Source organism: Sciurus vulgaris (genome assembly GCF_902686455.1).
Source record: "Sciurus vulgaris genome assembly, chromosome: 3".
In the NCBI taxonomy this organism is placed as follows: Eukaryota; Metazoa; Chordata; class Mammalia; order Rodentia; family Sciuridae; genus Sciurus; species Sciurus vulgaris.
Window position 1 is genome coordinate 108,950,388 of NC_136463.1, and position 26,807 is coordinate 108,977,194.

The following is a 26,807-nucleotide window of genomic DNA, read 5'->3' on the forward strand; positions in this document are numbered from 1 at the left end:
GTTTTATTTATGTACATTCCGAACTCCCTTTCTGACATTTCTTCTGCTGTTCTGTCATTTGGTTTTATTGATATAGTATCTAGGTTTGTTGGGACATTTTCTTCTCTTGTTTTCTCATATTGGTCAGATGTCAGTGGGACTCTATGATATTGCAGATTTCCTCTATTTGTTTATAGTGTCCCTGTAGATTTCCAGTGTATCACCTCCCAGCCTTCAGTAGCCTGAAGTCTTGGAGTAACTTGATAATGCAGTGCTTCCGAAGAAAGCTACCCCTAGCCCACTACTGGTTCCAGGGCTTGGAGCTGGCTCTGTGTGGAAAGGCTCTCACTGGGGGGCCAGATCTGAGTAGCTGGCCATGTGGGAGGAGCCCACCGGTGGAGTGCGCAGGGCTGCCTGGGGAAGACTCTAGCTGCCCTGCACTACTCTAATATGCCTCCAGTATCCGCGTCTGCCGCCCGAGCTGAGCTTCACCAGGTGAGGGAGACTCACCCCGTGGCTCTCTTTTAGTCTGAGTCTCTCAATGCCTCCCCTTGTTGAATCCTGGGTTCTGGAGTGACTGGACATGCAGTCACCCTCTATTTCGCGATCTTGGATAGCCCCCAATTAATTTTAATTAGATTCCTAAATATTTAAGTGCTCAACACATTTTGATGATTTATTTTGCATTTGGGATCTGCTTAATCATTATCATTTTGGTTGTTGATACTTATTTTTTATTTTGTATTATCTATTATGTCATTATTTTAAACTAGGAAATTAAATGAAAATATAGATTACTGAAAGTAAGTTTGGGAACCATCTGAATTATTCTTTGATAAAAAGTATTTGGTATTATAGTCCCAAAGTTCTCCAAAGAGTCTTCTGTCATTCCTTGAAAAACATAGAACTCAATGTTATCATGTTAAATCTGGATGGGATCATAGAGTCAGAGGGTCAACTTTCCCCTGCTCAACTGCCTTGTTTGATGAAGTGGGATGATCTGGAGGACAATTCTAAATTAGAATTCCCCCAAATTTAGAATCAACAGTGGCAGTATTGATATCTGTATATTGTCTTCCAATAAGAAGATGGTAGAAGTGTTGCTTTAAGAATCTAGACTCTGGATTCAGACTTGAATGAACACCTGGCTTTATATCCTGAATGTATGTAAGCTGGAAATGCATTTAACACATTCCACCTCTAGAGCATCCTAGCTCAGCTGCACAGTGCACTGCAGAGCATCAGTGGTTTCCTCTCTAGATGGCCATGCTGACAGGGAGCTAAGGCTCCCTGTGGCTTCCTAGAGTTGAGGGAGTATTATTCCTCAATATTGAAGCTTCATCAATATTCAAAGTATGGGTACTTGTGAATGCCTGTTGCATTCATACCATGGTAAATTGGAAAAGTAAGTCTGGAAGGGTGTTTGTATATTATGATGTGAAATAGTGAGACTACTAAAATATGTTTAGTTTTGATAACTAATATCAGAAACAACAACAAAACCATGACTTATCAGGCTCCTGGCTGGAGATAAACAGTTTAAGGTGGTTATTTCTTTTTAAAATTATAATTGTTGATGCATATTGCTTATGCAAATTATGGGCTTCACTCTGACATTTTCATACATCTGTGAATCTTCAAAAATACACTTAAAAGTATTCTGGATTTATCACTTACTAGCTGTGTGACTTAACATATTTCTTACTGTCGCTCTTAAATGGATATAAAATTAAGAGCTACCTCATTTGTGGTGTTAATACATGTAAAGAGTAGCATAGTTTCAGGTACATAATAAATGCTTAATAAATGTTAGTAGCTATTAATTTGCAATTGATTTACTTGGAAATGTCAGTTCATGTATATTTGTTAATTAAGCATCATAACTTCATAATTATGCCATATAATTTACTCATAATAAGGGCACTCACTGAGTATTGTTGACTCATATGCTCAAACAGAAACTAAACTTCAACTTTCTTTATAAAAAGAGCAAAGTACTTTCAGAAAGTGCCTGTACTTCTTGAACTTTTCATGAAAAAAAACTGACTCTTTGTTCAATCACTATGCACATATGAAGTATATAAAATCAGAATATTGGGCTGGGGATATGGCTCATTTGGTAGAGTGACTGCCTTGCCAGCACAAGGCCCTGGGTTCAATCCCCAGCACTGCAAAAAAAAAAAAAAAAAAAAAAAAAATTCAGAATATTTGTAAATCTTGCTGTTCAGAATATTTGTAAATCTTGCTGTTCAGACCTAGACTGAACATGTGTGTTTGTGACTTTTCTGGAGAGAAGATGTGACAATTGTGAAGTATTTAAGGAGTCTGAAATACTTACCTTGGAGGAGACAAGGTTTTTGTTATAAAAACAAAACCAACAGTTGAAATGGCTATCACATAATTTGGGGAAACAATCATTCGATGTTCTATTAAGCAAGTCATTTGTGTAAATTGAAGGGCTGTGTGCAAGAAAACATTCATTAAGTATTGATTCTATTCTGTGTACTTGACATTCAAACTTATAAGTTAATCTGAGCAATAATATCATGAGACACATGTTTTTATCCTTATTTTTCATATCAGGAAAATGAAAAACAAAATGTAAATCTATCATTCATGAGAATGAATCTTGAAGTCTAATATTAAAATTTCTTTATACTGTTAACCTAGGTGTCACTGAGATTCTATGGCTGATATAATTTTCTTTTGTTTCCATGAAAACACTATTCCCAAACCTGAAACCATATGCACAAAAGGTTTTTAGTAGTGAGTATGTTATGATTAATTCTGAATAAAAAATAACAGTCAACTTATGTTTAGTTTCAGTAGGACCACTCAGCAATCCAAAATAAATTGCCTGGAAAAACAAACTGTTTGGTTTAAGAAAAGCTGGTACATGAAAAAGCTCCTTCCCAATGGGCAAAGCTCATATCTTAGGCTTCTGTATCTTTTCAGAATTTGAATTAGTGATCAGACCTTTTGTGTGCAGTCCCTTGGTCACCCCATGCAGTGCAGAGAGGTTTGGAATGAGCAGTTCAGCTTAACTCTTCTTCCTGTGTGATCTTCAGGTGTGTAGGCCTCAAAGCACTGCTCTTTATGGCACACTGGCCACACTGATGCTTTCTCTTGGACTCTTAGGAGATTTTCATCTCATTCCACTTTAGCCATCCACGCATCCCATTATACGTCCCAGGTTGAAAACAAACCATCAGCAAATTGTATCAGAGAATTTCAAACTTACTAGTATTTAAAGGATTATGGCTCTAAAAATGAATGGACTAAGTTTTTGTTCTCCAACACTACTCTTGGTTTTGAGAGTGAAGGACTTACAGAAGGCCTCTACTCTCACTTTCAGGATTTGGTCACTGAAAGATAAAACTAGTGATTTCTTTTTATTTTTTAGTAATCTTATTACTAAATTTAATTTAGTTAGTATTTATTGTACACTCCTGAATGTGAAAAATTTTGTGCTAGTAAATATGAGAACAAGTGAGAGGGAGAAATAAAAGTTATTGTCAAGGAAGTTCTTTAATTTGAGAAAATAGAATATGCCCAAGTGTAAATAAAGCAGGGGATATGATAAATTACATCAAGAGCAAAAATGTAAACTAATAGAGTTTACAAAGCCATTTCAAATAATTTGAGAAATATAAGGTGTAAATATGTAAAAAAAAAATAATGCATTACAGGAGATCTGAGGAAGGGGATAGAATTCTGAGCTGCATTGGTCTAAGATTTCATCATGGAGATGCTTTTGGCTGGATCTTGATGCACATAGATGTTAGTAGAAATGGCTTACCAAATTTCAGAGGGGAAGCAGTTTCCATACATTCAATGAATGGTATAAAACAGATCAGCAGTGGGACACAAGCCTCCTTTGTAGAAAATACTAGTAACTATTTCAGAAATGTAAACTAATTGGAAGACAATTTAAAAAGAGAGAAGGGGGAGAGAATATTTTGTGAAGGCTCAATCTGAATGAAAGACTGCTTTTTGAATTTTAAGTCTAGTGATGTCTTCAGAGTGGATTGCAGTTGGAAGGCTTATAGATGAGAAGATCAATTTTAGACAACGGGAGCAGCATAAGAATGACAACATGAGGCCAGTGCCTGAGGTCATAAAAATAGGAGTGGAGAGGAAGGGAGGACTGTGAAGGAAATAGGCTCACATAACACTTAAGAAGGATTGACTAAGCATCAAGCTTGTTTAAATGTCATCCCACTCTGTACAAGAGGAAAGGAGACTGACCTTAGTAAACCAAATCGTCCCAGGACACCTACGGAAAAAATAGCAGAGCTGACATTTGAGCCCATTGAGTTACCACAGTTGACTAATCCACTATTATTCTTCTAAGAAATAATTGAGGTTTCCAGGTTGATTGAACTGGAAAATGATGTTGCGAATAGTCTGATTCTTTTCAGAGTTTACCCCTTCTTTAAATAGCTTTTGGATAGAAAGAAAAAATTCTGACCTTTAGGGAGAAATATTCCTTATGGTTAGTGATGAATCTGTTGTGTACATTCGCTTGTATGCTGGGCAACAGGAGCAGTGTAATTTATGATATTACTCAATTATATATTAGAATAGTAAATATGTCATCTTAATATGATTTGTCTTCCTTCCTTAGCAGAGCCTAAAATGAAACAAGGATAGAGTGTTAAATTAAAGATTTAATATCTTGGGTCCATGAAAGACCAATATTTTAGACTTAGTTTACCTATCATACTAAACAATAATTTTAGCAAAGGAAAAAAAAAAGAACACCCAATATAGGGAGTATCTCTCTTTCCCTGTTTTAGGGAAGTAGCATGGTGTACTGCTTCAAATCATGGATCCCAGAACCTTTCTGCTGCATTGGTTCAGATGCCAAACTGAAGCCTCTTTAAACTGAAGCTCTGTGTAAATTATTTCAGTTCTCTATGCCTCAGGCTCTTCAACTTTAAAATGTGACAGTAATAGTACCATGCCTTCTAAATATTGTAAAGGTTAAATGAGTGAAAGCACTTACAATATTTTTTGACACACAGTAAACTCACAATAAGTTCATTAAATTTTATCTCACATGTAAGTTTTTATTTATCAGTTTTAATTACAGAATTACTGCCTTGTAAGTTTTTTATGAACTATTTCTATAAGGCACAAAACAACGGTTTTTGTAAGATCCATGTCACCATCACACAGATCAAGAAGAACATTTTTTGCATTGCAGAAACTTTTTTTCTGCTTCCTAAACGTTACCTACATTCCATCATTTCCTCAACGAATGCTATCCTTTCATGGTAATTACGTCCTTGCTTTTCATTATAATTTAAATATTATATCTTCATAATTATAAAACTTTAGTTTAGCCTGACTTAAAATTTATATATGAAGATATATCTTTATCTATCGATATATCAATATTCATGTTGTATGTATTCTTTCATGTAAGTTTCTTTTCCTGAATCTGTGTTTGTCAGTTTTGTCATTATTTTTATGTAGTTCATTAATTTTTACTGCTATAAAATTATTCTATTGCAGAAAAATACCTCAGAGTATTCAGCATAATGTTGATAGGCATTTGTACTGTTTGGATGATTGTGAATAATATCACGAGCATTCTTTTAAGTGTTTCTTGAGGAGTACATGCATACATTTCTGTTGGATATACACTTGGCAACTGAACTGCTGGATCCTACTGCATGCAAACCTTCAGTTTTAGTAGATGCTACCAGACTGTTTTCCAAAGTCATTCTTCTAATTATATTCCAGTAAGTAGTGTATGGAAGTTTTCATTTTTTTTCATTCTTACTAGAGCGTAGTATATGCAAGTCTAATTTTAGCCATTCTAGTTTGCTTTATATATTCCTGTTGAATAATGTGGTTATGTCATGTGACATCATGTGGATACCACGATGCATAAACTGACTCCAAATGTCTGTTTTACTATTGTGATTTTTAATTATTAAAATCAGCAGTTAGTTATGGATTAACAGTTCTTTCAGTTAAATATTTTGCAAATATCTTCTCTATGATTTGATTTTTCTTACTGATTTACCTTTTAATTTGAAGATTTTTCTGATTAAGAAGCTTCAAATTTTAATTTGTAATCACTCTTTTGCCTATATATACATGTATATATATATTTAAATATATACATATATATACATAACTGTATGTATATAATGCTTTGAGATAGAAGACAAGGTCTAGTTTCCTTCTAATAGATATTCACTTGGTACAGAATCATACTAGCAGTTCTTTCCCTTGCCCACTGGTCTTCAATGCCAAATTTACCATCACTCAGATTTTCATGTATGTCTGGGTCTATTCCATTTAATTAGGCTATTTGTCTTTTCTTACCATTTAAAATTCTGCTTTAACTATGGCTGCTTTTTTAATTATTCATCATAGCTATTAAAATAAATTCTTTCACCATGTTATCATTCAAGGGCACCTTAACTTTCTTATTTCATGTCTATTTTAGAATTACTTTATCAAGTTCCACAAAATGTGTTGAAATCTTAGTGGACATTGAATTTACTCTATTGTTGAATATATTTTTGTAGAACTGGCATAATTATAATATTAACTTTTAATTCATGGGTATAGACTATACATTTATTTTGGTCTTTAAAATTTAATCACATTTTATGGTTTTCTGTATTCAGGTCTTACATTTTTTTGTTTTGTTTTGTTTTTCTTTTTTTTAATTTATCATTTAATTTTTTTACAGACTGCTTGTTTGTAGAACATTTAAGTAATTTAATGTTAAGAGGCATCATGTCTTTTTAAAAAGTTTATTTTCTTTTGTTCCTTCTATAAAAATGTATTTTACATTGACTTATAGCACCTTGTAAACTCACTTATTAATTCTATATTTTTTATACATTCTTCTGGATTTTCTTATAAAAACCTATGCTTTCTATGGACACAGATTTTTAATTCTTAAAAATTTAATTTTTAAATACTTAAAATTTACTTTTCTTTCTTTTCTATGTCTCAGTGACTTATTTAGATGTTCAAAACAATGTGAATTTAAGTCAGAAGAGTGAACATTCTGCTCTTATTCCCAAGTCAAAGGGAACACTTTTACCATTTTAGTACTAAGAATGATGTTTACTCTAATTATTTTATAAATTATGTATATGATATTTCTTTATTTTTCACTTCTGGTACTGATTTTTGAACCCAGGAGCACTCTACCACTCCATAAAGCCCCAGCACTGTTTATTTTTTATTTTGAGACAGGGTCTCTAGGTTGTTCAGGTTGACTTCAAACTTGTGATCCTCTTGCCTTAGTCTCCCAAATCGTTGGGCTCAGAATCCTGCACCACCATGCCTGCCTGATTTAGCTAGAATTTTTAATCTTGAATAGCTTTCCAATTTTTATCAAATGCTTTTGTATCTATTGAGATTATCAAATTATTTCTCTCTCTTTGTCAATATGATGATGTATGTTACTTTTTCCACCCACAGGCTTTTCCTGCCTTATCACTTTATAACCCTGCCTCAAAAACCCAGCTCTCTGCACAAAAAGGAAGTCTGACATTGGTATTGTGGTTCTGGAATTGCAGTCCCTAGGCCATTGGAAATTTAGTTTTCTTATGCTGTTCTTTTCCACTATTTTAACCATATGCTTTAATCCTCAAGGGTTTTCCAACAGCTTTAGATGAATACTGGAGCCCAGGCATTATATTTACATGCTGCACAATAAGAAAGAAAAAAACTGCAATGATAAAGGGACATGTAACCAGCTGAGTTAGCTCCCCCAAATTTTCTACCTAACCACCATTACTCATTTTTCTCAGTTGCAAAAGGAACTATTACATGTAGTGTTGTAGCTGCACATACCTGTCCTGTTTTATACCTAGAGGGAATGAAGGGGAATAGAGCTATTGAGTAAGATTTTAGCAACCATGAAAATTACTATTAGGTAATTTTCTTTCTGAGGCAGAATGGTCCTCATAGGCTCTAGCATCATGTTGAACTGGTTCTGATCTCAGCTCAGTAAATTTCCAGCTATGTGACCTTCAGTAAGGTTTTTATTTGGTTCTGCTTTCTTAATTCTAAAACAGCATGATGATATCTTGAAGTGTTTTGGTGTGGACTGCGTATGATAAATATGCAAAGTGTTTACCATATTGTAGTAGCAATAAGTTGCATATTTTATTTTACTCATGTTAACATAAATTCAGTTAAGAGGGTGTAGAGCCTATTCATACCTGATCCTGATGAAGGAACACAAAGAACAACTGTGTTTCCCTTGGGTAGATCGTTAATTTTAGATGAGATCAAGTCTCAGTTTCTGCTCCTTAATACATTATTTTAATACTTTGAGGTACCCTGAGATATTGCTTAAAATTTCAGTTTATGATAACAGCACTTTGTGTAATGTCAGATAACAAATAAGATGGGTTACAGTTTGAATTATACTGAAATAAGGTCTGAAACTTGAAAAAAATTTTATATTCCCCTTGGCCTCAGTTTCCTCACCTGAGAAATTAACTAGGTGATGAGTCAATCTCTCTCACCTATTTGATACCTTTAAAGCACCATAGTTCTTTTGCAATTATTTCTCCCCTAAGGCAGATTCTCTACTAAAAAAAAAAAAAAAAAAATAAAGACCAACAAAAAATAAAGTGAGAGAGATGTATTTACACAAATCAAGGCTTAATTTTTATAATTGCTGACTTAGCTGAGAGGTTTCACCAGTTCTGAAATTTAAAAAGAAAGATGTTATTTGAACAGCATGATGTTGTATGTTAGAAAATTGGCTTAAAATTCTTGTTGTGAAAATTGTTGGCTTAGATAAACTGCATAATTTTGGGAAAGTTACTTAAATTCTCTGAGCCTTAGATTACAAATTTATAAAGTGGACTGTGATGAGGATCAGATGAAATAAGAACATTAAAATCACCTTAAAGAACTGTTCAAGTTTAAACCTAAGCTCTTCAGAAGATCCAATGAGCGAATACAGAAAATGTTTTTTTCACTGCTATGGAGATTACATGATAATGTTTAAAAACTAAAATATAATAAATATATTGTGGACCTATCTTTTTAAGTTTGTGTTACAGTTTGTCAACCTATTTGCCCACATTAGACCATAGCACATTTTGGCAAGTAGAGATCTAGTGTACCCTAGCACAGACCAGCAAGTGATGTCAATAATTTTTTGTATGAAATATTTCATAGAGCAAATTTCCAGATGTTATCTTTCTTTACATCTGTAGCATTCTGTTTTTAATCCAGTGAGACTCCAACAAATGGCAAATCATTTTCAGTATGTGGTTATTAGTGCTGTCTGCTCTCTTGAATTTGCCCATCTGAATTGACAGTTAAGTCTCCCTTTCTATAAATAGCAAATTCTTAGTAAAAGCATGTTTGCCATATGGCAAAATAGTCTCTGTTGTTAAACTGATTAAATGCAACAGAAGTCCCAGCCTTTAAGAATATGTTATCTTCTGTGATAAAAAGCATAGAGATTGTTTTTGTTTCCAAATAGATGTATACAAAGCTTGTATAACCTCTGTTTATATGTGTGTGCATGTATGTGTATATATATGTGTGTGTATTCATATTGCCATCACCTTTAAAAGTTCTTGAAGTATACCATATGTTTGTTAAAATGTACAAGGTACACTAATATTAAGTACACAGATTGATGGATTTTTACAGTTACATCCCTTTATTACTGTTACTCAGTTCAAGATGTAAGAACATATATAATACTCAGTTCCTTTTATGTATCTTCTCTGTCATTAACCTCTGGGTTTTTAATATTTTTTAGTTTGACTTTATGATAATGAACTTCTACAAAATCATGAAGTATCTTGAAGGGCAATTTCAGTCTTTTAAAATTTTCTGAAATTATTCAATAATTACAACAAAAACCAAAAGCCTCTGAGTAACACTGAAAATAAAATAAAATAATGACATTACAAATAATAACCTTAATTACACCCCACTGAAATGAAACAGAATTGCAATGTGAAAGCCTTGTGAAATTCTCTCCAAATCTCCCACCTGCAAGCCAGAAAATAGAGCTACCACACAGGCTGATGAGTATTCTGCTGGTCATGTTGCCAGGCAACCCGTATCAGAGACACCCAATTGAGCAGCCAAAGAGTCAAACTAGGAGGTATCTTGGAAACAGTAGGGTCCAACTGAAAGAGTGGGAGGGAAAATGGAGAAGGAGAAAAAATAAAAATAAGACACTGTCATTTCAACAGTTATCCACATTAATCATGACCACAAACTATTTTTTTTTCTACTAACATACAGCTAGCATAGAGCAAAATTATTTGTGTTTCTCCTCCCTTCACTGTTTGTCTCCTTTGCTGTGTCTATATGTATGAGTATAAAGGTTTAGCAAGATGTATCATCATTAATTTTTAGGAGAGAAGATTGTCATAAATCATTTTTGGCATATTCAAAATATGCAAACTTATTTCATTGAGATTATAATCATACAGTATTATGCAATAATAACTTTGATTCAGTCATCTTTAAAATTATCTGATTTTTAAATGATATACTTTATTTAAAAAAAACAGTAAAATATACACCTTGGATGGTATAAAGAAATAGGAAGGGAAGTGTGCTTAAATCTCTCCAGGAAAGTCACAGAGGAGGTGATAAGTGCCAAGCAAACATGGTGAGAATTTGGGATGAACATCTCAACTGAGCCCTCTACCTGGAGAAGCAACTTTAGGTCCCCACAGTTTTATATCAGATCTCTCCTACTTCCATGTGTTCTAGTCTTACCAACATTTTTTTCTCTTCCTTCTTAATAAATCATGTACAGAGAATATATAATTTGTGAGTTAGGAAAGTCTGAGGTTCCCAATAGCTTACCAGTGTACCATAAATCCTTGTGTTCTTCCCTCCCATTGATTCCTCTTCCTCTGACTCTTACTCCTGTACATGTTCCAACAGTCCTAACTCAAATCGATATTTTCTTTCTTCACTTTCAACCTTCTCCCTATTTCCTGGTTACTTCCCATGGCATTAAACATGTCAAAACACACCCTCCATTAAAAATAGCATGTACTTGTACATTAATCCTCTTTGCTTACAGGTACACTTTTAGCTGCCGTAGCTCTTACCTCTGTTCACAGCTAAATGTTTCCAAGCTTTGTATCTCACACATCCATTCACAACTCAACAGATGAAGGCTTTCCTTTGTCTGCTTGTCTGATGTTGCTTTTTCTAAATCAACACTTAGTCCTATGACTATATGTAGAAAATATTTCTCACTTAGTTCAGGCTTATCCCACTGATCAATCTCCCTATTCAAAAGTATTCCTTCTGTTGGAGTCTTTAAAGCTACATTTGTTTTTCTCTTCCTTTGGTAGCCTTTGCTAGCCAAATTTGTGGATTGTTTCTTACAGATTAGTTTTACATAAGATTCTTGGTGCTACCCACTTTTTCTCTCATACTCACACTCACCAAGCATATTTCATCAATTTCCATGGTTTTAATTAACACTGTTTTGCCAACTCCCTCATCTTTACCTCTCTGATGTTCATTCCCTATACTCAACTGCCTTCTGGGTGGCTCCACTTAGAATATCCTACAGGAGCCTCATATCCAACCCCTACCAGTAAATTTGTGAAAATCCCCATTTTCTTTTATTATAAACTTATTTTTAAAATATAGCACTGATATACACAAAGAACAAATTAAAAATAATTAAATTTTTACTATTAATGATGGTGGCCTCAGAAACTTCATCTCAAGCAAGACTTTAATTTCATCTAAAACTGCTAGCTTAGGCTAGGGTGGGAGCATATTAGGTATTCAAAAATTATTTGCCAAATAAATTGAATGAACAGTTCACTATTTGAATGAATTATGACTGCTTTTCTTTTCCTAAGTTGTAGTAAGAGACTATTTGGTGATCATAATATTGGTTATAATAATGCAACAACTAATATGTACTGGTTTGTTACAGTATACCAGTTTCTCTGATATTCATTTCATATGCAAAACTTTTCCTATGATCCTATAAGTAGGTATAGCTCTTATTACAATTTTATAACTGTGGAGTTAGCTAGGAAAATTAGCTTCTTCCACATCTCCAAATAAATGGATGTTGTGAGTGGGACTTGAGTCAAATCTAGTACCCCTATGTATATGTAAGATTTTTAAAAGAAAAAAATTGTTCTTTCTATATTATATTTTCAGTTCTTGGATACAAACACTTATAGTTCTGATATTCTGATCATTTATCTTCTTCAGGGTCTCAGTAATTGTACTGTCTTTCTTAGGTGTCATCAGACCATCCTAGTTTGGGTTAACCTAAAGGAAGAACTTAGAATATACTTATCATGTTAGGCAAACTAAAGTGGAAAAATCCAGGTTAGGTGATTTCACAACTGAAACAGGAGAGACTGTGGGAATAAAATGAATGAATGAGAAAGGAATGAAAGACATGATGAAAGCACAATTTACATATGTTAAAAGGGAACTATAATTTTAGACATTAGAAGAGTAGAATAATCAGGAATTAAAATGGCATACAAAATCCCATGTATTCTTTAATAGACTTTATTGATTTTGAGTGCTATCTTTGTACATATCTTTGCCAGAAATATAAAGCAAAAAGGGAAATAGAATGTTGATTGCTGTTCTGCAGGGGTGGAGCTGAATGGATGTTGGAAATCAGAATTTTATACTGATTATGGTTTTATTGCAGGAGGAGAATCATACCAGTGTTTTCTTTCTCAGTTTGAACACTGTTTCATTCCACAGAAATTAATAGATAAGAGATCTTGGAAGAGAGCACACCTACTGATTTGTTCTGATGTCAATCAGTGGTTAGAATATATTTGCTAGGCTTATCAAAATCAAAAGAAAATATTATAACCATTCAGCCACATAAATAGTGGAGCTTTTCCTTGGAATAAACAGATGTTATTGATCTTCAAGCTTTATTTTTTTTGCTGTTTGAGTACAAAACTATAAAACCTTTGCAGAAAATTTATGAACTGTTTGCTTTTAGAATTTGAACTTTGACTCAGAAGGAAAGTGCAATAAGAAAAACACTGTCTATTAATAACTCATTGCTTCTCCCTGCTGTAATATCAAGTATGAAGACCTTATTTCTAGAATGGATGCCTAACAATTTAGGTAAAATTAGAGTTATAATTGCTCTTCTCCCACTTCTAAAGGGGCACATACCACCTCAGTCCACTTCCATGTTTCCCATAGCCAACTTATGGTAAATAATACTGACAGAAAAATTGTTATCAAAAATTGATTTAGCTGGGTGTGGTGAAACATGCCCATAATCCCAGTGACTTAGAAGACTGAGACGGGAGGATTGGCCAATCTCAGCAACTTAGTGAGACCCTGTCTCAAAATACAAAATAGAAAGAACCAGGGATGTGGCTCAGTGGTTACATACCCCTGGGTAAAATCCCCATACTAAAAAAAAAAAAAAAAAAAAAAAGGAAAAAGGAAAAAAAGAAATGGATTTAATTCCAGTGATTGGTATATAGTGATAAATTGAAATGCATCCTTTAGATACTTAGAGATATATTATTTAACTATTACAGTGAAATACATAATTACATTGAAATACAGTCATTTAAAATAACAGTTTTAGATTAGACATTTACAAATGACCTATAGGATTGATTGTACAAGTCATATACTACATCCTGTTTCAGTCTCTGATTAAAAGAGCAATCACTATCTTACTTGCCTTTAATAAGGAGGGTATATTTTTTCCTCATGGATATTTTGATTTTGGAATCTGATTATTTTTGTCATCTCATTTTTTTTTTTCAGATTGCACTTGTTAGGAAACCATGCTTTTCTATAGTAACAATTACTGTAATCTTCAAGTACTTCGATTAGCTTGAATTTTAATCTAACTCATAAAGATGGTAAGAACATTTTGTGGTTCTAACATATCTCTTCTAATATATTAACATTTCCTTACAAGAGGGAAACACAAAACTCATTCGTGTTGTTTCTTGTCCAAAAAGTAAGTTGGATTGTTGGGCATATAGGCTTTTAATAGTGAGAATAATTAGAACTGAGTAGTCTTTCTCACTTTGGTCCTGATTGCTATTTGTGAGTATTTATTTGCAGCAAAGTCACACATTTACAACCAGAATAAGTCTAATCCTAGATGAGATTCGAGGTTGGGAAAGTTGGCCATTTTCTTCAAAGGAATGTGAAGTTTTAATAGAATTTGAAATGTGGGGCAAACTTTCATCTTTTCCAAGTCAAATACATTCTGTATTAATGAAGACTAGTAAAAGATATTTGGAAATGGACTATTTAAATTAGTCCCTATTTTAAAGAGTGATTCTGCCTTTCTTTCCTTTTTCATTTACAGTGTTTTGTAAATGACATGAGAGTTCTTTGGGTCTGTGTTTTATGGGTGCCCTGTTTTTATCATACCCATGACTAACATGGCACAAATATCAGATAACTCAGAATTTTGGAGTTTTATCATGAAACCACTTTTTTGGTAGCTTTTTAAAAATTTACTTTAAAACAAAACGTCTATTTTCCCCATCATTTCTGAATTTGTAAGTTAACAAAATTACTAAAAAAAAGTGCAAAGAAAATCCTATAACCTCATCTATTTTTTTCAGAATTTTTAGATTGGTAAGTTTTAAAGAATTATAATCATAGGGAATAAACAAGCAACTATTATTTTGATTTGTTTAATTTGTATTATGTCACCACTTTTATATTATTACTTTTTTTTTTACATTTTCTAGTAGCTCCATAACATACTGTCAATTAGCTATGTAAGTATTTGGACTATTTTTAATAAATAATGCATTAATTACATCTCTGAAATTAAAGTCTTTTCTCCAATATGGAGTTTTTTAAAAAAAGGAGTTTCCAGTAGAGAAATTACTAGTTCAAAGTATATAATTTTTAAGGAACTAGGTCAAAGATCCTATTTATTTTTAATAAACCCTGTTTTTTTCCAAAAAGTTTTTACCATTTTACATTTCCATCCTCAAAGTAAATCAGAGTTCATTTCATCCCACCTTTGCTAAAATATAATTTTGTTCTTTATTTAGCATAATTTCTAATTAAATGAATTACTAGTTTTCCTGGATATTTTGAAAATACTGCCTTGTTTATGGGTTGTCTGTTTATGTGCTTGTACACATAATAATGATCTCTGCTAATCTGTTAAATATTGTAAAAACATTATATCTGTCCCTTTCTCATGTGTTTTTGACTATTTTATAGTATTTCTGTGTTTTCTATTATTTGATTATGCACTCTATTGGATTGCTGTATATTGATTAACATGTTACAGTCTTTATCAATTTCATATGACAAGGTTACTTTGCTAATAAGAATATAATTTTGATTCCTTGGGGATGTGCTATGTTAACTTTGCTCTTAATTAATTGGAAGCTAATTTTTCAGTATTCTGATTATTTAGTTCTTTATTTACTTATTTACTTCTTACCTCTAATTGCCTATCTTTTAAGTCACTTAACTTATGGTTAATAGCTTCACTAGGAAATTTGAGAGAAAAAAACTACAGCTGCAAGTCAAATTAATAGGTGAATATAATCTTTAATAAGTTTTTTTTTTTTTCCTTGTAGTGGAAGAACTTTAATATTTCACCTGTTGTTAGTTTTTAAAATAATTTTATTAAAAGTGCACTTCTCCCTTGGATCAAATATGGTTAAAAATCGCTATTAAATATGTGAGCAAGCAAATAAATTTTCGTTAACGTTTGTGCAGTGTCAATGCACTTCTAAAGCATTCTGTGGTGAAGCCACTTCTGCATCCTCTACTTGTGTGCTGTGGGTGTTTTGGAGCCCTGAAGGCCTGTTTTCTTGCTTGTCTTCACTTTTTTTACTGCTCATTAATTGCCTACTGGAGCAGTCAGAGTGACTTTGGTATAATTTTATAAGAGAATTTAAAATTATTCTTCATTATTTTCTGCAAATAAATGTCTCCGTTTAGAAAAGAAAGCCTAGACAAGGAATAGACACATTTCTCTACATATTTCAGAGAAAGACCACTTGTGATTCACTCCTTACATCTCTGTCATAAAGAATTAAGAGGCCCAAGGCCAACTAGGAACCTGAGGTTAAGGTTTTCTAATGGTTTGACATCTCAGTGGAAACATTTATTTTCTTTTTAATCGTGAGATTTATGGCAGAAGATGGCCTGCTAGCTGGTGTGTGTCTATTGGGAACTGTCTCAATGCTCAAGTGTTGTTTTAATCTCGAGATTTTATATCCAGTTGGACATTTTGGTTTTCTGTTTTTCCCTCTTGGTGACTATTAATGAACAAGCATGACCACTGGTGCCATGTTATAAGGTGAACACTGAGAAGTCATGAAATACTTAAGACAACGAATTATGAGCAATTTTCAGGTTCAGTAAAACTTTTAGAACAACTTAATTTATCTTTTTGAAGGACATATATTGCTTTTGACAAGCTTTCTTTACATAGACTTAATTTCATTATCATTTAACTAAAATCTATTGCTTGTTAATTGCCATTATCATATATTGGGCCTGGACAGTTATAACATCTTCATGGAATGGACATCTTATGTGCTATCCTGGCTAAAAAGACCAATGTGCAGCAAACTTCCTGGACACATGGCATCTGCCTTATGAACATGTTGCTAATTTATGATTATTCTCTATAAAAACTCCACCCTTCATTCACTCATGATTAGGTCAATTATCTTTGTTGTTGCATTCTCTCAATGTTAAAAATTACGTGTTAAAATTATCTACTAAAAAGAATTTCTCATCTTAGAATCACTCTAAATGTTTCATTTATTTTCTTCTCATTTCTACTCCTAAATGCTCATTTTTATCTCCCCTAAGCCAGGAGGCAAGGATTGTCTTTTTATCTGCTTTATCTTTAGTGCATAGTACATTATTAGCACCTGTGTGCATACTCAATTTTATCTGTAGAATTAGTTAAAGGAATGTTTTTACTTTTTCTAATTAAGGTAGTAGTTTTATTTAAAAAGTAATATATTATTATATTAAAAACTCTAGAGTTTTTAATAGAGTTCTAAAAATCAATTGTGTACCTCAGAGATTACCAAATTTAGCTAATGTACCTTTGTGGAAATTTTCTGAACATATCAAAATTCACACAAGTTCACTTAACCACTTCCTAGTATTTCTGTGAATGATGATTTCAGGTCTGTGAAGGGTCTGGAATTTGTTTTTACCCTTCTTAAAAGTTAGTAAATTAGCTTGTTTCTGTTTAATGGCAGTCTGTTCATTGGCAGAATAGCCTCCTATCTCAGAGCAAATGTGTTTTCCAAATGGTACACCAGGTAGTGGAGCATCAAAGTATGGTAGCAGCTTCACTTGTCTCCTGTGTCTCATGGAAGCTGGTGGACAACCCCCATGAATTCCTGCTTACATGATGAGTTTCCTTACAGGAAAGAATCAGCACCAATAGGGAGGTTGCCCTTTTATATATAGCAGCAGTGAAAGACTGGTCTTTGTCCTAGAAGGTATATCTAACTTCATTTTCAAGATTGCTCATGGGCAACATAACTCTCAGAAAGGCCTGTGTAAGGAGTATTTGGGGCTTTGCATTGTTGGCACACCAAGCAAGACGTATCAGAGGCAGAGGAGGATCTCCCAAGTACACCAACCCTTTGGTTCTCTATCATCTTGGCTTCTGGTGAATTTTCATATGGGTGTGCCTTTTCATTGAACATCTTGATTCATCTGACAATGGCTAGTACCAAATCTGTTCAATTTTTCTTGTACAGGATTTATTTAAGGCTAGTATGAACAGAATTTTAAATATTAGGATAAGGTCAACCTACAGTATTGACTTCAACCATTTCTCATAGGATCCTGGATTCAGCCACCATAAATAAGTCTCAGATGGTATTGGCAGGTCTCATTTTATACAGTGAATGTATAGTCAAAAACCAATCTATTGTCTAGTGCAACTCATGCAAGGGAGTTTAGACTAATACATCAATCTTTGGTTGTCATTGCTATAGATTATAAGGAACCCAGACATGCAATGGTTAGACCATGACTGATTCTGTTCTACATAAAATCACGTAGCCCAAAAGGACATAAATCTCTAAAGTTCCACCCCTGCACCCCAACCTTCACAGTATCTCTTGATGTACAAGGTGTTTCTTCCTCACATGTCAAGATGATTATCTGTGAACCATTGTAGAATAACTGTGAAACACTGAAGGTCCACTGTATATGTGTTAATAGATTTAAAAATGAGACTTACTAGCATATTCTGCAGTGTTCTTTCCATCTATATTTACCTGCTGCTGTGCAGGGCGAGGTGGAGAAAATTTGGGCTTAACTAGTAAGTGTGTTGGTTGGCTAGGGCCTCCATTACAAAGAATCACAGATTGAGTGACTTAAAACTTCAGAAACTTATTTTCTCACATTTATAGAACCAAGAAGTTCAAAAGCTAAGTGTTAATAGGATTGGTTTTACTTGCTGGGCCATCTTTGTGACCTGTAGATGGCTATCTTCTCACTGTGTCTTTCCATAGCCTTTCTAATGTGTGTCTTTGTGTCCTAATCTCCTGTAAGGACACCAGTCAATTGCATTAGGCTGTCCATATGACCTCATTTTACTCTAATTACCCTTTTAAGGCACTCTGCCTCTATAGTTATATTCTAAGTTAGTGGGGGTTGAGATATTAGCATATGATTATTTTTAGTGGGGCAGTAGGGGAAATTCAGTCCATAACAAGTAATGTTTAAGTTTTAAAATTTAAATATATCGGAGTAAGAGAGAGCATGTGCAAGACTTGTGAAATCCTTTTGTCATATAGATTCCTTTTTCATATAGGGGAAACAAATAATAACCAAAATTTATTTTTTAAAATAAGTACGTTCTGGATGACAAGTGCTAAGAAAGAAAGAAAGTGGAGAGGGTAAGGAAATGGAGAGTGACTAAGTTGTGTTCTGTGTTGGATTGATTGGTCAGAAAGCTGTCTGTCACATGAGACTTGTGCAGTAAGAAGGAAGATTGAGGGAAATAAAACAGAGTCATGAATATGTCACTAGGCAGAGAAAACAGCATATGCACATGCCCTGAGGCAAGGCAGTAATTGGCACATTTAAGAAACAGGCAGGAGACCCAAGTGAATGGCATGGAGAACAATGGCAGAAGATGAGATCAGAAAGGTCTAAGAAAAATCTCTTATCTGATATGATTTAATTAATCAAAAGTTATTGATGTCAAGGAATCTTATTGTACCTACATAAACATTTCATCTTATTGTATCTTATAGGCGTATACTTTACATAAAAGTAAAATGCACAGCTCTCAAGTATACAGTTCCATGAGTTTTGAGTATTTTCAAACCCTGTAACTCATACCCCCTCAGAAACTACATCTATTAAATATTTCTTCCTTATGATGCTTGTGCTCTCCAACTTCCTGAACAAGCTGAACAAGTGCTGCTTCTAGAAGGATAGTTGAGAGTCGTCATTGTTTTTTCCTGTTTGATAATATTCCTGATGATAACACTATTACTGTTATTACTACTAATAAGAACTAATGCATACTAAGTCCTTTGTGGCAGATACTGTCATAAGAGCTTTATGTGTACTAACTCATTCACATTCATCCTAGACTTATGAGGTAGTTACCACTGTTCACATTGTGTGGGTAGGAAAATCAAGGCATTAACTTGAATGAACTCATGTGTTTATTGAGTGTTTGGAATCCAATTCAAGTCATGATATTGTAATTCTGCAAATACATATATTTTACAAAAGTATGTATTTTAGAGCCTATTCTAGGTTGCCTCCTAAGTGTTGAATTTAATGTTATGAATATTTGGTCTTAATTGAAATTCAAGTGAAGGGCATATTTCTTTGCTTCTATGCCATTGCCCTTCACAAAAAGCATTTGTTGAACATTACCTTTGTCACCTTTTTTTGTCTCTGACTGTATCTTTTAATGTGGTGTGACTTTTACAGCAGACCCTTTGGTTTAGGCTGTGGGTAGATTCCCCAGGTCTATTTTAAATTTTGATCATCATTCATGCAAAGATCAGTCTTTCTACCAATCATATTTTTAGCTATATCAGGACTTTTTTTTTTAGTGCTTAACTAGATTTATCAGTGTGTAAAAAAACTCTGCAAAACTGTCTGGTCATCAGCTCCCAGAAGCTCCTGCATAGCTATTTAAAACATTAAAGTTTGCATGGTGCCTGAACCTTCTGGAAACCCTACCAGCAGTCTTACACTAGCTTCCAGGATCCTTTGGCAGCTTCAAGTATAGCCTCATAAAATAGATTGAATAAATTTGCACCCATTATGCAATTTTCTACTAAAGAAAATATATGACTATAGATAAAAATGTCTAATAGCAAGTAAACTAGATTCCTCAGGGAAGTAATAACCTCCTAATTGAAAAAAACAACAAACCAAAACCAAAACAAAGATGTTTTTCTTATTTTAATAACATAGTTACCCAAACCTCTAAACTTTAGCTGGATTTTATTTTTATGTTTGAACCCCATTTTAATAAAGATAGGAAGAATGTTACATATTTTAAAGTAAAAATCCTGTAATGTCTCATGGAATATGTGACTGATAACATGATTTAGTTGGCAGGCGAAAAATGGAAAAGCAACTGATTGGCAAGATCGTACCTGAAAGTTTTTTATCTCTTGACATTTTCCTATCTAGAGAAAAAATATGTATCTATACAGCTATATATCAGGTATTGCGGTTTAACCCAGGGGTGCTCTCCCAAGCTACATCCTCAGCCTTGTCATATCTTGAGACACTCCCAGGTTGGCTTCAAACTTGCAACCCTCCTGTCTCAGCCTTAGTATCACTGGGATACAGGTATGCACCACTGTATTCAGCATACAGATACATTTTTAAAGAGGGAAATATCTGTGCTTTACTCAAAAGATTTTTGAAATAATTAGAAAAGGTGTCACAGTAGCAGATAGTGGAGCCCGTAGTTTATGCAAGTTGGTCATGCTCCACATTGGATTGGCAAGACAGGGATTTTGCAGAACTTGAATTTTCTTACCGCTTGAGAAACAGAATCGTATTTGCAAATAAATAGGAGCTTATTGGAATAAAAACATAATGCAGATGCTGATTCTGTTAAATAAATCTGGGCCACCAACTGTGCTATGTTGGTTAGTTACCATGCATCCTGTGCCATCTTTCTGCTTAGTTTTGTTCTCATGAGATGAAGATTATTGGAACATACACATGAAATTATTATTTTATAAGTACCAGGGTAAAAGATTCTTTTGAATCGTAAAGCTGAGCCTATTTTCAAGGTAGAGGTACTTCAGAATTAAAAACTTGAACTATGTAAGGAAAAACTCTCATAAATAAACAAAAAATTTCAATGGCAACTTAGAGTAGTAAAGTTAGTGCTTCTCAGTGCTAATGTCATGTAATGTAGATATAGCAGGCTATAGAACCAGGATGATTTGAAGAAATCTTGAAGTGACAATAAGGTATGATTTTGACTTTCAATCACAGCTAAAGTTTAAATTCTCAGTAAGCTCAGCTGTTAGGCTTTTATTAGGAAGTGAGTTATCTTACACATTTTAATAGTTAATAGTAAGTGATTTTAGATTTTCCATTGTAATGATATTCTTCATATTTTTTTTAGTGTCCTTATTCTTTATTTTGCATAAGCCTCCCAGTATTTTATGGCATAGATAAGGCAGGAGGTCATCTCTTCTTTGATGACACACAGGGGTGGTGCTGTCTACATCTTCAAGGATCATTTGTTACAAAGGGTTCTTTCTAAATCTGGGGAGGTCCATTCAATAATGATTGCTGTTACATATACTTGTCCCTAGGATTTTTTTTTGTACTATAAATTGAAGAGATGCACTCCATCTTATGACTAAAGAAAGAAAATTTTATAGCTTGAAGTGTTTCATTTTTCAAATTTAGAAAAATGCACATACTCACAGAAAATAAAGATTTTTCCTCATCATCAGATTATAGGCCGAGTTCCAATATCGAGCTATAAATTTTATAGAAAAATGAAGTGGAAATGAAACAAACTAGATAATTAGCATGCCACTTTTTTTTTCCCCCAGAAAAACAAATGAAACCCTGTGCTATGTATTCTTTGGATTTGCATGTGATATCTCTGGTCTTTTGTAAATATATGGTTTAAATAAATGTAAATTTTGTATAATTCTGAGAAATAGACTCTTTTATACTAATTGTTTTTAACTGTCACTATCTGTGAATTTTAAGTTCACATAAAGTAACACATAAATACTGTTCATTTAAATAAATTTTGTCTCAGCAAATTATACTTCATGTTTGTATTTGGAGACAAATGTTTATGAAATATTTTAAATTGCTTTGTACTTAATACTATTACTCTAAATAACTGTCAAAACAATGTCGCTTTTTCACATCAATAAATTTAAGCTTTATTTGATATTATTTAAAATGTAGCAAATTATATCAGGGTTTTTTTTTTTTTTTTTTTTTTTGTCTGATTTATTTACTCTAGCCATAGAATCTGGTTATCAGATAGTTATTGCTCAATGCAGTATAAAACAAACGTATGTATGGTTTTTGATGTTTACTTTCCATATCTCTCAACAATTATGTATGTGTCTTTGCTATACCATTTAGAATTCTTTCTCTGGTTATTTTAGGTCATTCTATATTACTATGTTTTTCCCCCTGATAAATTATTTGAATACATGTTATCTATTCTAAAATACACATCTGCTGGCAATACTTTTTATGCAGACCAGATGGGAGTTTTAAAGGTAAATAAGTATTGATTTATTTCTTGTAGCTGCTGGTTTGAGACTCTGATAACCATTTGTTCATTTTCTATATTAATACCTGCTTGTTCTGTAAGATGCTTTAGAAGCATGACATACTTAATCCTGACAGCAAATTTTTATCCTCATTTTACAGATGAGAAAGCTGAGGCTTAGAAAGTCTCCCAATACTGTGAAGTAATGTGCCCAGACCTGTCTAGAAAGACCAGCTTTTAACCACTGTATTTTTTTGTATCCCAGAATTATTTCTATTTTAGTATTATTGGTAAATAGTAGTAGTACATTTAGCATTTTTAAGTGTTTTGTATTTTTTTGGTATTATTTAGTATTCAGTATTATTGGGTAAATTCAGAACTGCAGTATTTGACAATCTGTTGTTATATAGAAAGTCATTATAGGGATTAAGGTAAAGGCAATACAATCTGAAGAAATCAAATAGTTTATCAAAGACCCAGCAGAGTAGTGACAGATCTAGTATCAAGTGTTAGAATCATAGCCAGCTGTCTTTGTAACAACTTTCATTTGGACTTTTAATTTTGAGGACATGAATGCTGACATATTTGGGAACATGAAGTAAGTCATATGTTTCATGTTAAATCTCCTTTATGCAAAACAAAACCCCTGTTTAATAATGTTATTTCTTTCTATTTTTTTTTTTTTTCCCTAATGCAGTGGGATGCATCCTGCCTTCAACCTGGAGTTTACCTCTGTGGCTTGGATTTATTACAGGAGCATTTGCCTTCAATCTCTGTGTTAACTAGAAATCAAGTAAAGACATGAGGAGATTTGTTTACTGCAAGGTGGTTCTGGCCACTTCACTGATGTGGGTCCTTGTGGATGTCTTCTTACTACTGTACTTCAGTGAATGTAACAAGTGTGATGACAAGAAGGAGAGGTCCCTGTTGCCTGCACTGAGGGGTGAGTACCTGTGAGGCAAACAAGCAGTGACAACAAAATATGAAACCTCAAAATAAGAGTAGTTTTGCCTCATTGAATTACAAGAGCAGAACTGGCAATGTACACTTAACTATATGGAAGCTACTTCGCTTTTCTAGGCCTTTGGGGTCCATTGGAAAAAAGGAAGAGTTTTAACCTCCAAGATACGTTTAATTTTAAATTCCGGTGTTCTGTGACTGCATGAAAAGAACTTTCAAATAAAATTTCAGATTGGACAGAATTTAAAATCTAGGCTTGTAGAAGCCCAAATCCTTTAAAAACCAAGCAAGTAAGATAGATGGGGATGTTAGCAAACTGGAACTGCATATGTCACCCCTAAATATTTACAAAACAGTTAAAAAAAGAAAAACAATTTTTAAAATAAAACACCTGCAAGGGCCCAGATTTCACCTGTGGAGCATCAGACATTGACTCTATGTTAAGAGCCAAAGATAATTTCAAGACTATTATAAAATCACTTTAACTCAGGCTTTTCAATGACTAGATTCCAATTAATTCTGAATGGTGATTTTTCAGGTTAAGGCATAAGGATTCATTTTTAAATAATTCCAAACAACTTTCTCTATGCTGTCCTTTTTTGTTGACTTCAAGGTGTACAAGTAGTTATATTTCTGTAATATTCCTCAAAAATGGGTACTTCTAAAATACATAAAGAGTCCTTGAAACTAGTTTATTCTCATTGAAAAAACATTAATTCTCTGCTTGGTGAATGTTTTAAGTGTAACTATGACAAAAGGTAAACTTTGAGTCTAGTTGAAATTTTCATACCTTTTGGAAAATGAATAAGTTACCAAGGTGACATTTTGCATTTATTTACTAATTGTAGTATATTCTAATGTGATAGATAATTTCAAAGTTATTTATTAGTCAAGAAATTCAAACAGAATTTCATTACTAGTATTCAATTATATGAATATATGTGAATTTTAGGGAAACATAGAAGAGCAATTTCAAAAATTAATTTTGTCCAGAGAATATCTTGAATGTTCTAGATTTGCTTTAGATTAAAAAAAATGCTCTTACTCATTAAATTCTGCATATTCTCTCTTTTCAAAATGTATCTTATCTCACATAAGTTTTTGATAAAACAGACTCAGTAAAGTTCATTGGAAATGATGGAGTCTAGACCAATTTAGGTAGATTTTGTGCGTTATTTTCATGCCTTTATTCTACAATTATTCAGGAAGAACTTTATGAGTCTATCAGTTTTTGATAAGTGAACATGTGATTGATTTACTGATTCATAGTTAAAGCTCTGAAGTAAAGTCTTTTTTTTTTTTTTTTTTTTTTTCTTTATTTTCTGGAGTCTGTTGAGCTGCTTCTTGGCTGAATAGAAGTGTGTTTTGATGGATCACATCCATTTAGAATGATCACTTTGTCATTTGTTGAATGGAGGCATCTAGATCAGTCACACAAAAAAAGTTAGGACCTGATTCAGCAAAAAAAACAAAAAAATCAAAAAGCAAAAAACAAAAAACAAAAAAAAAAAAGGCAGCCTTTTCCTCAAGTACCAAAGTACAATATTGCTGATTCAAGTCCTTAATGCTCAGTTCTAAATCTCAAAATGCGAAATTTAATGATGCAAGGCAAAAATAATTTTCCCTTGTATTTAAATTGTAAAGTTAAACCATGTTATCTTCATCTGTAAGACTTTTTGTCTTATCAACATACTGTGGGCTAGGTGATTTACTTACAACAGAAACTTATTTTTCAGTTTTGAATGCAGGGAAGTTCAAGATCAAAGCACTGGCTGATGGTATATTGGAAGGGCCTGTTTCTCATGTGAAACTGACTTCTCACGAACTTCACCTGGCAAATGGTTAAGAGATCTGTTTGAGGCATTTCTGTAAGGGTGCCAATTCCAGTCATGAGGGCTTCCCCCTCACTACTTAACCATCTCCCCAAGGCCACACCTCCTACTACTATTGCTATATCTTCTAAAGTTCTAACAAGTGAATTTTGGGCAGAAACATTCAGTCCACTGTACTTTAATTTGGCACGTTAATATCATTTATCTTATAAAATACTGAATAGACTTGAGGCTTTAATTTTATTTTTTATTATTTCAGAATATGTAGGAATTTTCACTATATATTTAAAGTTATTTACAAGCAGGTGATACTGTAGAAAGTGTGCTTGACTGATATTTTTCTTCTAAATCCACTAAAAAATGACTTTTGACTTAAAAACTGTGTCTGGATTAGGTGGTTTCTAAGTTGACTTATATTTTTAAATTTTATACAATTTTTAAGTACCCAGTGTTAACATACACTATGGATTAACTTTTAGGATATTTTCATTTTTTTTATTCATCAATTATTTATTTAGCATTTACTGTGTACAGAATCCTAGGAATATAACTAAGGTCTTTGCTCTTTGGAATGTAAGGAAACTGAGTTCCTTCTAGTCATGGAGCTTATGGTAAATCACAAAGTAATCATTTCTCTCTCCACATGCACACACACATACACTCCATGTGTTATTAATTACGGGGGCACTCTGAGAAACATCATGGAGCATGCTTATACAGCTAAGACTGCTGTGACCTTGCAAGGTAATAAGATCTTACTTTAGCACCAATGTATATGCAGTTTCCATTCTTGACACATATTCAGTTAAGTATACAAATTCAGCTAAAACAGTAAAGTAAAGGTACACATGATTACAACACATAACGGGTGTTAGGATGAAGATGAATGCTCTAAGTAAAGGAAACAATCTAGGGGCTGAGATAACATTTCACAGAGGCTATGGCATTAAGGTTTGGGTCTACAATATAAGACTTGGAAATAACTAGTTAAAGAAGAAAATGCAAAATTTTAAATTAGATTAATAAAGATTTCAGCAGTATCTTCTATCAAAATAATTTTAAAGGAGAAAATTACAGAGTTAAAATGTGGCTATTTAAATAACAGCTCCTAAAATTTAGAGTAATTAAGACTGTAGTATTGACACAAAGCAGGAGGAGAGAGAAATTGTCCAAGGAAATAGATTTAGTCCTTAGACATAGATGCACACTTTTGAAACATTCATTATGTGACAGAGGAAGCACTACAGATCAATGGGAAAGAGAGGGGCTGTTCAGTAAATGGAACTGAAAATGAAACGGTA

The 26,807-nt window shown here is 33.2% G+C and overlaps 1 protein-coding gene across 3 annotated transcripts in view; it reads left to right on the plus strand.

Moving 5' to 3' along the window:
- The window catches only part of GALNT13 (polypeptide N-acetylgalactosaminyltransferase 13), a 563,464-nt gene that overhangs the window by 32,990 nt on the left and 503,667 nt on the right, over positions 1-26,807 (plus strand). For all 3 annotated transcript variants that reach the window (XM_079134478.1, XM_079134477.1, XM_079134476.1), the window contains one exon: positions 23,412-23,657. In XM_079134478.1, coding sequence (XP_078990604.1) covers positions 23,516-23,657 — 142 coding nt within the window. In that variant the 5' untranslated portion in view covers positions 23,412-23,515. The remainder of the gene's footprint in view (positions 1-23,411; positions 23,658-26,807) is intronic.